Below are 14584 nucleotides of genomic sequence, written 5' to 3' on the forward strand. Positions count from 1 at the left end.
TTTGTATTTTAATACTCCTTGTTAGGAGACTTAAAACAAAGGAATAAAAACATTCTGAAGTCATTTACCAAAAAAAGAAACCCTCCCTTCATGCTTTTAAGCATAGTTTCAATATTACTGATATGGTTACCCAGGTTGCCTTGTATGACACTACTGTATCTTTCCTCTATTTATTTTTGATATGCAGATTCTAAAGTTACTAGCGGAACAAAGGATGGTCTTTTTTGAATAGTTCCTCTTTGTGCTTCATATAAACTGCCATTGATTCCTTGAGTTCCATGATAACTTACGACAATGCCAATTAGGACTCTTATTTCTGTTTTAAAAATTAAAACGTTATTTCGGCAATGATTTCATAGAGTAAATTACAACTGTTGGTACCAATGGGTCACCACAGCTACACCTTATACTTTGGGCGAATTGCATACAACTTAGGCAATTGATTTTGCACTAGCCTTCACCACAGAGTGACTTTCATCGCCCTTCCCAAAAGGTGCCAGCAAGGGCCAAGTAGAGAATGAATTATGAAAGCAAGAAGGGTGGGGTGTTTTTGCTTTTTTTTTTTTTTTTTAACCCATCTATTCTGGTAAAATTTTCAAAGTCACTTGTGAAACTTTAGAGGTCTGATTTCCATTAGATGATAATGAAACCTTGTAGTTTTAAAATACTGCTTACTGACAATAATTAGTCAAAATGATTTTCATGTGTCCTATGAGTAGTAAGTGCCAATTTGTACGTGCAAATGCAGACATAAATAATCTAATACCTAAATAATTTAGCAACATGTACACCTTGACATTTCAGGTAAAACTGTCAAATCAAACGCAAAACAATCCATCTATAAGGTGGATAGTTGTCCACTAGGAACTGGACTGAGTGCAGATTTATATATTTTAATGAATATTACTGCAAATTAGCATTAGTAAAACATAGGTAAGTTTAATGGTCACATAGCTGATTTTTCCTGGCAGGCAAAGAAATATCTAGTTTGTTTGTATGGCAGAACAGAACACACAGAATTATATTACATTTAAAATTCATTAAGTAGTACAGTAATATTCTGAAGAGCAATAGGCGTATTGTATAACATGACAGACGGCTTTTTAAGGGTAATGAGAGATGACAGTGAAACATGGACCAGCTAGCACAAAAAAAAAAAAAAAAAAAAAAACACATTACCTGGAACCTCTTTTCAGCAGCAGGTAAGAGAGAGAAAAGGATTACTTATACAAGTTTGGCTGAAAGTTGTGTCTCAGTGAATTATTCACAGAAAGAATTTCTGGCTTGTTTACTGCTTTTTACAAACAAATACATTTTACAACAAGGGGATTAGTCACAACTTCATAGGCTATGTGACTCTATTATTTGTGCAGAAAACTCCTACTCATTTTCATGGGGACTAGGCACATGTGATGGCATGAGAATATAATTCTCAGGACTAATTCCTAACACAAAACAGAGAAAGAAAGCAGGAACAGACCCCCAAAACTCCAAAACTTATCGAGCGTTTAAAGAGAGTTGGCAAATGCAACACTTGAATTATTCAAAGAAAGGTTTAGCAGATTTAACTTCTCTAAAAGAGGACAAATAAAACAGATGCAATTTGCTGTTGACGATAGAAGCACAAGCTCACTCACAAAAATATGTTCAGTTATACTAAAACACAGTTATCTCAGCTAGCCAAAACGTGGAGGGTACTGAGCGGTACTGATACACAGCTACTCTTTTTTTCCTGATTAATTCAATTTATGTTGACTGAGGATACTTGGGCATCCATTTTACAAATCTGTTAGATGGCTTTTCTCAGTCATGTACGATGTGTAGTCCTATACTCTGGTCAAAAGACATTATTAATCATCAGAACATATGGGTATGTACAGATTTTTTTCCTAACATTTGTACTATGAATAGGCACTTTCATTAATCTCATCAGCAGGTATGCTTTATCTGTTCTTACTTCCCTTTCTTTTAAGCACTTTCAAGCAATTTGGCTGCAGTAAAATCTTTTCACTTACAGGTCAAGTAAAGTCAATTTGTACTTTACCTAGAAGGGAAAATATTCCTCAAAACAAAAAAAATACTGTTATCAACTTACTAACAGATTTTTATTTTCCCAAGGAAAACAATCCATTTTACTGAATCTCTTCTCATTTGCTCCAACTTTATTCTGAGAGGCAAAACTCCAAGAATAACTGATGCATTATTTCTGTAAAAAGGAAATCGCTAAATCGCGGTTGTTAATCCCAATGAAATTCAAGTCCATCTTGATCAAATTTTATATTCACTAACATGTGAGATCCTTCAAGGACTACACAGTTCAAATATCTTCAGATATATTTTAGGATAAATATGATGTAGAGACAATGACAACTGTGCTCCATTCTTGGAAAAACTTACAATTTTCCTCAGTCTGCTGAACTGAATGCTCATATGAACAGTCAGAAAGCAATTTTTAGGTTGCATTTGGCCTTTCTACTTCTTTAATCTCCAGCTTCACTTTTTCAATCTCACAACTTAAGTTTGGAACAACAGTTTCAACCCAGATTCAAAATTTCCCCTAGATTTTCACTTGGATTCCAGTAGTAAACACAGGTAACAGCCATATTCTCCGGAAATCAAAAAAATGCCATCAGAAGTCACAAAAGTTTCAACCAGATAAATGGGATAAATCAAAGGACAGTGAACCCAAGATAAGCCTTTATCACCTACCTTTCTCTAGAAGGAATAGCTTTTTAAATTCAGGAGTATGGATTAACAATTTTCCACCTTGCATGATACTGTTTTTTTACTATGTACCTCAGACTTTGGATTAGTTCTTCCAAATAATCTAAATGCGCCTGAACCTTTTAAAATTGTGAAAGTAACATTTTTATCATATCTTTAGCCATTATAGTTACTGCATTCAACAGAATTAAATAATCCTATACGAGTTCTCTAAAGTCCTGCTCATAGTGGTCCCTCCTTTTCATCTCTGTGTCTAGAGCCCTCTCTTTCTCCTCCTCGGGAAACGCATACGTAACAACACAGAGATCCATCTCTGAAACATCCAGAACGTCACTGATTTTATCTATACTATTAGAATTCTTCTGCAAACTGTCTAGAGCTCTGAAAGCACAAAGCAAATCTGAAGTTCAGGCCATCTCAGCTCACAAGTTATCCACACGTACTGGAAGAGATATACCCTATTATTAGCTGACAAATATTTACATATATGGAGATACGGGGGGGTACCCAATTAGGTACAAGGCAGCTTCCATAAAAGGCTTTTGCAGTGTCTAGCGCAAGACTCTCACCTGGAGCGGTATTCAACCTATCTAGCAACCTGCCTGTGTTCCAGCTATCATTTTCTGGAGTTCTCTGGCAAGTGCATATTGTTCGTGTAACAACTCACATTTTGTTGATAAAGTCAATCTAAACAGATCATTGCTAACCCAAATACTAACATTCTACCTCTCGTCACTGGGTCGTGTAATTGTTTCTCTAGGCATTTCCTTCTTGGTCAAATCTGATCATTTTAGTTACAAAACTAATAGTTTCTTTTTTTATTTGCATTCAAAACAGGATTTTGTAAACCTTGATACGTTGGGAATTGGCTCTTTAATTTCCTAAAAGAGACGAGGCAGCCAGCGCAGCTTCAGAAGGAAAAAAATTTACCTGAGTATGGAAAGAGATGCTGTCCCTTTTCCAGTGTTGTTCTAGTCTATCCTAGGGCTCAGAGACACAGAAACACAACTAATAATAAGGATATTCCTGCTTGTGAAGAATGAATCTCCAGAAATTTCATGTTTTTTAACCTCAAGGCTAACGCCTTGCGCTAACGTACATGCCAATGTGCAGAAGCGCTAACGTACATGCCAATGTGCAGAAACTGATTCACAGAAAAGAACGTTTGTTCCAAGAAACTGTTTCACTTCTAAAACTGTTTTAAAAAAAAAATCCAACTGCCGATTCTTAGCATTAGAATAATAACCTGAAATTATACAGGTTAAATTTTAAGAGGTTAGATGTGTAAGCCTTCTTTAGCATTTAAACTATCCTATAATTCACTTCATTTTTTCTACAAACAGGGTGAATAGAGAGGGAAGACAATAGTAAAACTAAGTCCAGTGGTGTAATTTTTCATTCTGATTCACGGCTTCTCCCTTCCTGTGAATCACGCAAGTTGAGAGGGGGAAAAGGAGATGATAACATAGACTTTTGACAAAAAGCTGTATTTACAAATGAGTAATAAACATACATTCAAGTTCCGTTTATAAATGGAAACCTAGGTAATTAAAACAATTATTTTACAATCATGAATTATAAGGATTATAAGACTAGTGGAAGAGATTATAGAAACTCTGAAATTCGTACTATTTACATTCATATTAGAAGCGACTAGACCAGCAAGCAGAATTGTTTGGTTGCATTCCATCTATTTAACCAAAACAAATTCAACACATTTGTAGGAAAACTCTTAATTTCTATTTCAGTGCCAATTTTTAAGGTCGCAATTATGAGGTGATCCAAGTTCAGATAAAGCAATCTCTATTTCAACAGCTTCCTCTTCCCTGCCATGAGCACAGCTTAGGTTTATTTACTTTCTGCATCAGGTCCAAACAAATTCTTCACTTCCAGGTCAGTAGAGGACTAGTTTGCTAGTTCCCCATCCATTACAAATATGCAAGGATCTAAAATTCATTGGTTTTTGTATGCATCCTGTCACAGACACAAAAACCAAAGACAAAACATATTCAGAAAAAATTTGCAACAATGCTTGGTTTTGAACTGCACCTGGGAGGGGATGCAGAACATCTGAAGGATTTTCAACAGAAATACAATATATGGGAATCTTCCCATGGAAGAGGACATGCACATGGACTGAGTAGTGATATCTATTAAGAAAATAGGACAGTGTTGACTATCAGAGATAAATATATAAACTTTTTAAGAAACTTTGGTTGCTTGCAGATCTTTACTACGGTAAATTTATGGTGAATTAAACCGTAAATCTCCATTCTTTAGTTTTGATTTCTCTTAGAACAGCCTTTCTAGCCCAAGGGACATTAATCACAGCATACTCCCTCCGACAGCGACAAATAGCGAACACCTCTGGGAAAGCATAACAACAGAGTAAGAATGCAGTGATATTCCCTAGAATACTCTTCCAAACTCCAAGGAGTAGCTAAGCAAGAGGTGTTTTTACAATCAACCATCCATAATGGATTTTTCTTTTGAGTAATTGATCTAGCATAAAAATATACTAGGAAAGAAAACTTTAGTAAAGGATATAAATGGTTTCCCGATTTATTTTGTGATCCCAAACATTCATAAAGCCATTACAAAACAAAATTAGACACACCACAGACATCTTTCACATAAAGATATCTAATAATAATGTTATTCAGAAATACAAGTAATTTAAATTACAGACATAAGTGATGCTCCACAGCCAACACCACTTTGTCTTTCTGACAGAAGTTAAAATAAATACTCCAATGCCAATGATATATTATGGCAATTCTAATTCACTAGGAAACGAGAAATCATTAGTAGAGGTGACCTTAAACAATACTGCAAGAAGTCCTTAAACTGATATGAATCTGAATGAAATCTTGAATTCTAACACCCAAATTTTTTTCAAAAAATATGTCTAAAATTTAAGGCTTCAGTATACTTTTATTGAGTAGGTCAATTTTTAAAGCATTAACATCTCTTATTTTCAAAGGATACCTCTCACATCCTAAAGGAAGTCAGATATTACATTCAGAATTTTAACTCTAGCCAACCATCTGATGATATTTTTAAATCATTACATCATGTAATCATGTAATGCTGATTTATATTTAGGTCTTGGAAAGAATGTCTCTACTGCCATCTTTTTTTAATGTGAAAACTTCCAATAAAGTGAAAACATTGTTATGGGTACCTATAATGGCAAATAAAAAGAAGTTCTCAAATAAAATTGCTTTTTACTTCTTGTAAAAAACTAGAGTAAGAAAAAATTCATCTTAAAACAGATTGTCACTGAAGTATTGGTATATTTGCCACTTCAGGCACTTGAGCTAGCTATATTGCAAAGACAGGAGTGATAACCAAGATACTTCATCAAGAGCAAGCTGAAATAGATTTCAACTTAATGCAGCCTATAGCTCTGCCATTTGTATCTATCCCAGAACAAAGATTCAACAGTACCATTGCAATGCTATCATTATTCCCCTTCATTCTCAGCCTTTATGGACCATACCAGAATGAATTAATATCAGCTGTTCTATTTTACAGCTGGCATCTTCTGGACATGTGTGCTCTCTTCTCTTAGAGCACATAACTAATCCGGTTGTTGCTTTTTGTCATGTGAACTATGCAATAAGACTGCAAATGGTTGTGTGTGAAGGCTGGGGCTGGTGTACAGCAAGCTATTTCTTCCATTCATTGCTTAATTCTTCTTTACAGTTTCTATTCTCTCCTTCTTTAATTGGCAGCAGAGAAAATGGACCTAAACATGTAAGGCTTTAGAAATATTTAGATAATTTTTTTCTGGATACTGAATTGCCTAGATAAGATCACCGCCATAATTAAGCCCCTTTTCCCTCCCTGCCCCACCCCCTAGAAAACCACAGTCCTATACAAGTGGCAAAATCATGTTTCTCCCAAAGGGAAAAAATAAAGGCAGCGTTGCCTGTAAGTGTGAGTTGATTCAAACCCACATCCAAGTTAATGTGCTAGCTATAAAAATGGTTAAGACCGAGCGCTGTCCTCTGCTCCTAGTGAAACTGCGCTGTTGTAGTGGAGAGAAAAAAATCTTATCTTTCTTCTATTGTGAAGGAGGAAAAAAAAAGATTTAGCACTTCTCAAAAAGATGAGAACAGGATACTACTTCCTTGAGAGAGCAACAATAACCCTTTATTCAGGTTCATATTCCAGGAACTACATTTGCATTCTGCACTGAAGGATGACTGGAAGCTTATGCTACACTGAAAGCAGAGCCCCAAATTCCCTACTCCACAGAGAAGCTCCCTACCCACCAGACTGCAGAATTTTGCATCCTCTTTTGCTTACTCTCTCTTCCTGACTCTATGATTCTTTCATTCTTTTTTGTAGTGCTTTAACAGAAAGGAGGGACTCAGACTTTGACACATGTGATGATTAGGCCTAGCATGTGTATTTGAACTCTTGACAGACTAAAGGCCCTAAAACTCTTATGTCCTATATCAACCGACTACTTACAACTCCGTCATTATATAAAGGTGAGGTCAACTTCTTATCCTCTCTAACAAATCAGAACGATTCTAGGGAATCAATTTTTGGTGCCCAATAACATAATTTCTGACTCTAAATTCAGGCCACAGTCTTGGACTACAGCTCCCGGCCTCACAGATGTACTTTCGTGAGACAGAAGCAGGGGAGAGATGAGATTTCAGGTAGTATGTTTCTTTCTTTAGTGTTGCCCTATTGTTTGACTTACCTTGGTTAGCATTCTGGATATTTAAAATCATGTTCCTAGGTGTCTTTCCCTCTTGTTTCTGTACTTAGGAAACTTCAGTATTTAACTAGGGTTTACCAAGTCCACTTCCACTGCCAGGCTTCTCAAAATTAGGTGCAATGACGCTAAGCAATAATTACATTTTTGATCTGGCCTTTAAAGCCTACATAGACTTAGAGTTCAAGTACCTGGTAGTATTTATCTCCCTCCTCTCTCATACAGAAGTAGATTCTTCCTACACTAAATAGTAAAAAATGTTCAGATATCTTCTGAAAACAGAATATCCTTTATGCATAAGATTAAAAATATTTTAAAGACACATTCCATCAGAAGCATAGTCTACATTGGTGCATACCTGTGTTCCCGAGAATACAGGGATTCAAAGAAAGTGTTACTATAGAAAATGTATCTCTTTTAATGTTAGGCAGTCAATATAACAAGCTTACTCATAATGCGGAATGTCACTGATTTACTACCCACCTTCTGAGCACTATATTCAAACATTGTGTGAATCAATGAACATTGAAGAAAAACACTTATTGTATCTTATATAAAAATTCTACAGGTACACTTTTTTAAAATAAACGTAAACACAGAAATAAGATGATATATGTTGCTATTTTTATGGTATGATCTAAAATTTAGTTAGAAACACTGCTGTTCTCAACTGTGTCAAATTGCCTACAGAGGGATATGCACTAATCCCCTAGTATTAATCCTACCGGGGATTAATATAGCCCTATCATCTGTCACTAAAAGGGTATGATTTTATTGTGGAAAAGGACCCAGGTAGATATGACAGGGGTTCTGCTTTCTTAACCAGGGCAGATCTGAATGTCACAGCAACTCAATACACAACTCTGAGAAAGGGTGGATTTGTTGTCCTACAAATTTAAGAGTATATCTGTAAGTACGCACACATTCCAAATGGCATACATTCAAAAACTCATTACCTTATGCAGATCCCTAATCTAGTAAATCTTCATGTCACAGAATAATGCTGTATGGACTTAGCAGCACTGATCTTTAAGCAGTATAGGTGCATTGGCACAATGCTGCAGTCAAGTTAATGATGCCTTTCTCATCCCTGAAGCTTTCATTAGCTCTGGCACAGCTGTGCAGACATGGTGATACTGCCTGTGCAGCCTCTTCAGGTATCTCTGCAAGATGTTCCCCGTACTTTTTATTCCATCTTGGATCTCCACACCAACAGCGTAAACAATGTCATGTAGAAGTCCTCAGGAAGCTAGTTTAGCTCTTGGACTATAGCTACTTAAGTCAAGCTGTTCCTTAGCCACTCCAAAGTATCAGGGAACACAAGGTAAAACTTGATCACCTCCTCCCATATGTTCCATTCAGCACCATTCTATCTGCTCAGACTGAGTACTGGGCTTTTTGTTTGTTCGTTCATCCCTTTTCTACTCAGTAACTAGCTACTGTTTAAAAGTAAAATGTTCAAGTGTTCACGTCTATTTCAAAATATAACTCTACTTTCCCGAACAGTATACTTATCAAAATATATTTGATCCTGCACTTTGTGAAAATAAACTTACCTCACTACGCCCTGCCTTCATAGGAAGCAAAAGAGAAGGGAAATAAAAAAATTAGTGTCTGTAAAGCAGACCTACTAAAACATTTACCAATCTTACACAATATTAACTTCAGTAGACCAGAAGTTAAAATGCATGCAGTAAACATTTTTTTTTTTTTTTCAATCTTCAAAAACTTCTTTTTCCCCTCTATTTGAAGTTTTAGGGTCCCAAACTTTTAGATCCCTTTTCAACAATGAAGGCAATGGAATCCTTTCATCAATTGTTGTGTGTTTTGAATCAGAACTTAGTTACCTTACTACAGAATTTTTTTTTAATATTTTATTTGAAACAGAAAAACATAACTCAACCAGCATCAGAAAACAATTATTGAAAGAAATACAGGAGGTTTATGGTTTCATTAAAAAAAAAAAAGCCTCTTTAATCACAGCTTTAATTTACAAGAGTAAATATAAAACATGAAATGTTGATTCCACGCATATTATTTCCCTTTGATTTACACATCAAATGTATCCAATTAACATACAGAAAGATGATTTTTAATTTTAAATGCAAGACTGGCAAGCACAGCTTCATATGTAGCTATCCCTTCCTTATTTCAGCAACACAACTTGAAAACAAAAACAAACAAATTTCAGCTTGCATTTTTCAATCAGAGCATCACAGTGGGTCGACTTCCTTGAAGAAAGAGGTGTGCATCGTAACAGAAGTCCTTGCATTCCTGCAGGAAGTCACCCCTCTGCTATTTTCTCTTCCTCCTAAGTAGTGTGTGCTTTCCCTCACATCCCACTGTAATACCACTGTTCTTCAATTGCCACTGTCTCATGTTGGGAATCTCTCTTTCCTCTTCCCTCACGTGCATTGTCCACATACGTTTTGCTGACAATAAAGTAACCACAACATTCAGTGTACTGTGCTCTGCTGCAGATTTCACAACAGCTTATGCTCTAGTGGCTATGAACTCTTATTTCACACCTTTTTAACCTTCTGGTCTAATTCCACTCTGCTCTCCTCTCCACTCCCTTCTCTCTCTTCTGAAGCACATGGTATTGAACCAGGCAATAAAACTCACTCAATCACCCAAAGCGATTGGAAATAAGATGAATTTAAAAAAAAGAGAGAGAGAGAGAAATAATGCAAAGCAAACAGCTTCATTTTGCAAAGCTCATGCACAGAAACTGCAGAACCACAGTGGACAGAATTTTTCAGAGGTGGTGGTCATCTGGAGAGAGAAATAATGCATGAAGCCTTCTCAGACTGGTTAGTCAGACTCAGGAGAAACCAGAAACAACTGAAAGCTGCCTTATAATAATACAACTGTAGGAGCCCATGAATATGGCACCATCACTGGCTACTACTAGGTATTTAAAAGTTTCAAAAATAACATACTTTCAAGCAATAGTAAATAACACAATTATCTTAAGAAACTCCCCAAACATCATAATATACGTACATCAACTGTAGTCTTTTGTTATCTCTGAAAAAAAGATACAGTCTAGCCCTAAGGCATGACCACTGGTAAGCAATATTTCCTCCCCCCCCCCTTTTTTTTTTTTGAATTTTTCTACTCTTTTTATACGCAACCTTTTTAGTTGTTTATACACTCTGAGATAATTCTATTTTATTATGAATCACCTTTTGAGATTGTATTTTCTTGCTACAATTGTAATTTAGCCATTACCTTTCATCTAATGTGGGCTCCTTTTGTTGCAGATGAGGCTTAATTCCAAACATTGGTCTAATGTTTGTTGATAAGGCTTTGATGGTGTAATTAATTTCATTTTCCCTTGTCACATCACTGTCATAGCCTAATAAAAATCACAAAGTGAACAGTATTAAAACAAACTAAGACACAAAATTAAGAATCATAATTTTATTTCTGCAGCTCTCACCAAAGTGCTGGAGTACAAGAACAATTATAGCATGTATCATTAATAACATAAAAATGCAACTGAAAGGAAGCAGATGGGAACCATGAACATTGCCAATAAAACATTCTAAGAAAAAAAATCCTCCACATTATCCGTTAAAATTGGAAAATAACTATTAGAGAAGATTGAAGGGATATTTAAAGCTACCCCATTCTGCTTGGCTCGCCTTAACTCAGGGTCATTACAAAGCACCTCACTACATGACACCTGCTGTTAAATTCAGGAATATTTATCGTCACGTTGCTCTCAATTTCAGGATCTACTTATTAAGCTCCAACCTTTGGATGGTATCTATAACTCTATACCAAGTACCTACATAATGCTTAGAGCTGTTCAGGCACATCAGGATGACATTTACTATAGGAAACACGGCAAAAAGGGTAAAATAGTGACATGGTTGTTATTTACTCTCCAATTCTTTCAAAGCCTGAGACTACTAGTACCAACTTTCTAAGTAGTTCTTTACTCCAGCTGAATTTAGTCGGACCTGATACAGAGAAACCTCTGTGGAAAAAGATGCCAGTGTCTTTACTAGAAAAGCCTAGCAGACCTTTTCTTTGTTTTAGAACAGATCCGAACACACACCCTAAGAGGATTCTGTATAAAGCAGCAGAGCCTCGGGACTGGTACTGGACAAAGATGCACTAATAGGTCACATGCAGAAGCTAAGCAAGAGCTCTACAGACTGTAATTTTTGATTCAGGTGGCTGAAGTTGACCAAGTTTCCCTGCAGGTAATTAAATTCCTTTGTTGATGTAGCCTTCAGTATTTTTTATCAGCAAGTTAGTGCATAAAAATTCTTCTCCAATGCATGTTTAATACGCCTCCAATATTTAATATGCTTTAACATTTAATGTAGTAATATTCAAAATGCCTCTTTGGTCATCTAGCAGATTTCAGTGAAAACTGAAGTTAAACTTACTATATATAACTTTTAAACTTCTCTGCTAATCTTTAAATGTACTTTAAGAGTGTGATTAATATAAGAAAAGGAAGAAAAATTGAATTTGGGAGCAGAGAGCGAATTCTTTAGGAAGTTTTTGGGCTCATGGAGTTATTACATGAAAAAAAGGAAAAATTAAGTATGGCAAAAACAAAAGAACTTAATTCTACAAAACATAATAAATACTTTATAGCTATTGATTTTATAATATTGCAATAGCTTGTTTTACATACGAACATCAGCGTACCTCAGTCTACTATGCTTTTATGGTACGGACTTGGATGATACAACACAAGATAACTATGCTCTTATACGGCACAGATTTCAACATAATTTCATATAAATAGTGCCAAAATCTAAACTGTCATGAATTTACCTTTCTATAGATTTCTGGAAGTTACATACAATTGGCACGTAAGCTTTTTCATCTTGAAGATGCCAAGATTCTTTTTATATATTCTGACTCAAAACATTAAGCCAAGTAATTCATTATCATTTTCTTCACCACAATTTATCAGTCCTTTCCTCAAACAGTAATTTTAATTAACGTTTTAGAAACATCTCAAGTATTTAAAATTAGAGCAATCATATATAAAACTTGACTATTTCTAAATTAGCAGTTTTTCATCAACAGAGAAAACAGCTTTCTGACACCAGCATAATCCAGCCAGTCTTATAAATTATTACTGACCTCCATCTTCTTCAGAATCTAGATCAGACTCTTCACTGTCACACTGCCTGCTATCCCGATGTCCTTCCAACTCATAAGTCCACAGCATTAAAGAGGTGTCCGCTCCTCCAACAGTGACCAACAAACTGTCATCATATGTCCAACGGACATTTGTTACATGGGTACTGTGGGCCACATACCTCTTAAATTTTCCAAACTTTCCCTAAGAAGGGAGGGGGAAAAGAAGGCGAAGACCAAAAATTAACTAGTCTTCTAGGTAAAACTAGAAATAAAACATGAAATGTGTTGCCAGTGCACTTTTGCTCAACAGCACATTCTTAACTTCTTTATAGTTTATGCTTTAGCTGTTTTGCATTTGAATGTATTACATGATTTGCCAAATTCCTCTCCTACAGCAACTTCATGAAATGTTAACCATATTCCCATATCAACACTTTACAGTAATTTTACTCTCTGTTTGCATAATAATTTGCAGCAAGCCAATGTTCCATCGCTTGACCACATAAGAATCTGTTTCTAAACAGATTCCAGCAATAAACACTGGATTATTTTTCATAAAAAAGAATAAAATCTGACAGATTAAGAATAAAACGTACATAGAATATTTTGGGTGATTGCTTGGGCATTGTTGACATCACTGGCACAATAAATATTCAAAACTGAAGAAATATGCGCTGACAAGTACACAGAAAAACTAGAAAGGTCCTAGAAGAGCAACAAGAATGATGTGCCTCTGGAAGGGCTTTTGCATGATGCATAATTAGAAAATGGTGAAGCTCTTCATCTTGGAAAAAGGCAACTGAGGTGGGACAGAAGGGAGGTCTATAAAATGATGACAGGGAGAAAGGAAATAAAGAAGAATTGGTCATTGTCTTCCAAAAAAAGAGCTAAAGGGGCTAAAAACTACACTGATAAATCTACACTGAGCATATCAATGCCTAAAACATTATTAGAAATTGCCTGACCCACAAACTGCTTGAGGTTGGAAGAGTATCCCTAGATACCTTTCCCATTCTTCTACTTTTTCCTAGGCATTTGCCACTAGATAGGACACTAGACTAGATGGATCTTTAGTCTGACCTGGAATGGCCATTCTTATTAACTAAAAGTTTCATGTACTGCAAAATGCAATATGATACTTAATGCTCTCTTCGATCGTAAGGCCAAAAGTTAAAAAAAAAAAAAGAAAACACTATTTTGTTCATAGCAGTGTTTTCTTACAGTTTTGAAGAGGTAGCTTTATGAACCACTGTTCTACACACATAGCTGAACGTTACTCACTTTAGCAGGGTATCGAAACAGTTTCACAAATCCAAAATCATCCCCTGTGGCCAATACTTTACTGTCACTAGTGAGGCATGAAGAAGTTACATCTGTGACTTCACCAATTATTGGCCAGATTCCTTCACAGCAGGAGCCCAGAACACTTGTCCATGATGCCCAGCCAATCTTTTCTACCTACAAAAACAACCTGTTTGAAATAGAGCATGCTTCTTCCCAGGCAGTTTTCTTCCATATCTGATTTCAAAAAAAAGTCCTTGGATAGTAAAAGATGCAATCTAAAATACAGTACTTTAATCACCTGTGTTATTACTATTTCAGATTTCATTTGAGAACATTGATTTTCTCTATTAACTTCCACTTTCAAGTCTCTAGAAGTATTTAAAACAGACTTTTGACCTTACCTATCCTTCAGTGCTAGAGAAAACAAATTACCTTTTTCAACCTCATAGAAAGCATTATTTCAAAAATTATCCACATTCACTTTGCTATATAATAACGCTCTAAAGTCCGAGAAAACAATTATTACAGCTATAATAAACTACATTCATCTATATATACTATGTATACTATACTGCATTATTATATAAAGATAGACATGAGGTCTTCAAAAGCAAGGATATCGATTATTCATCATTCTGGTTACATTATCTAATTGAACAGGCTGCAAAAAAAGGACAAAGCACAGCCAATGCTCAAAAAGAACTTTTTTCAATAGAGCAGTTA

General features: G+C 35.6%; 1 protein-coding gene across 2 annotated transcripts in view; it reads right to left on the reverse strand.

Moving 5' to 3' along the window:
* EML5 (EMAP like 5) overlaps positions 1-14584 on the reverse strand; it is a 134959-nt gene that overhangs the window by 34988 nt on the left and 85387 nt on the right. For both annotated transcript variants that reach the window (XM_068946752.1, XM_068946751.1), the window contains exons 25-27: positions 13859-14035; positions 12578-12779; positions 10694-10820 (exon numbers count right to left, since the gene is read on the reverse strand). In XM_068946752.1, coding sequence (XP_068802853.1) covers positions 10694-10820; positions 12578-12779; positions 13859-14035 — 506 coding nt within the window. The remainder of the gene's footprint in view (positions 1-10693; positions 10821-12577; positions 12780-13858; positions 14036-14584) is intronic.

This window comes from Struthio camelus, chromosome 5 (assembly GCF_040807025.1).
Source record: "Struthio camelus isolate bStrCam1 chromosome 5, bStrCam1.hap1, whole genome shotgun sequence".
Lineage (NCBI taxonomy): Eukaryota > Metazoa > Chordata > Aves > Struthioniformes > Struthionidae > Struthio > Struthio camelus.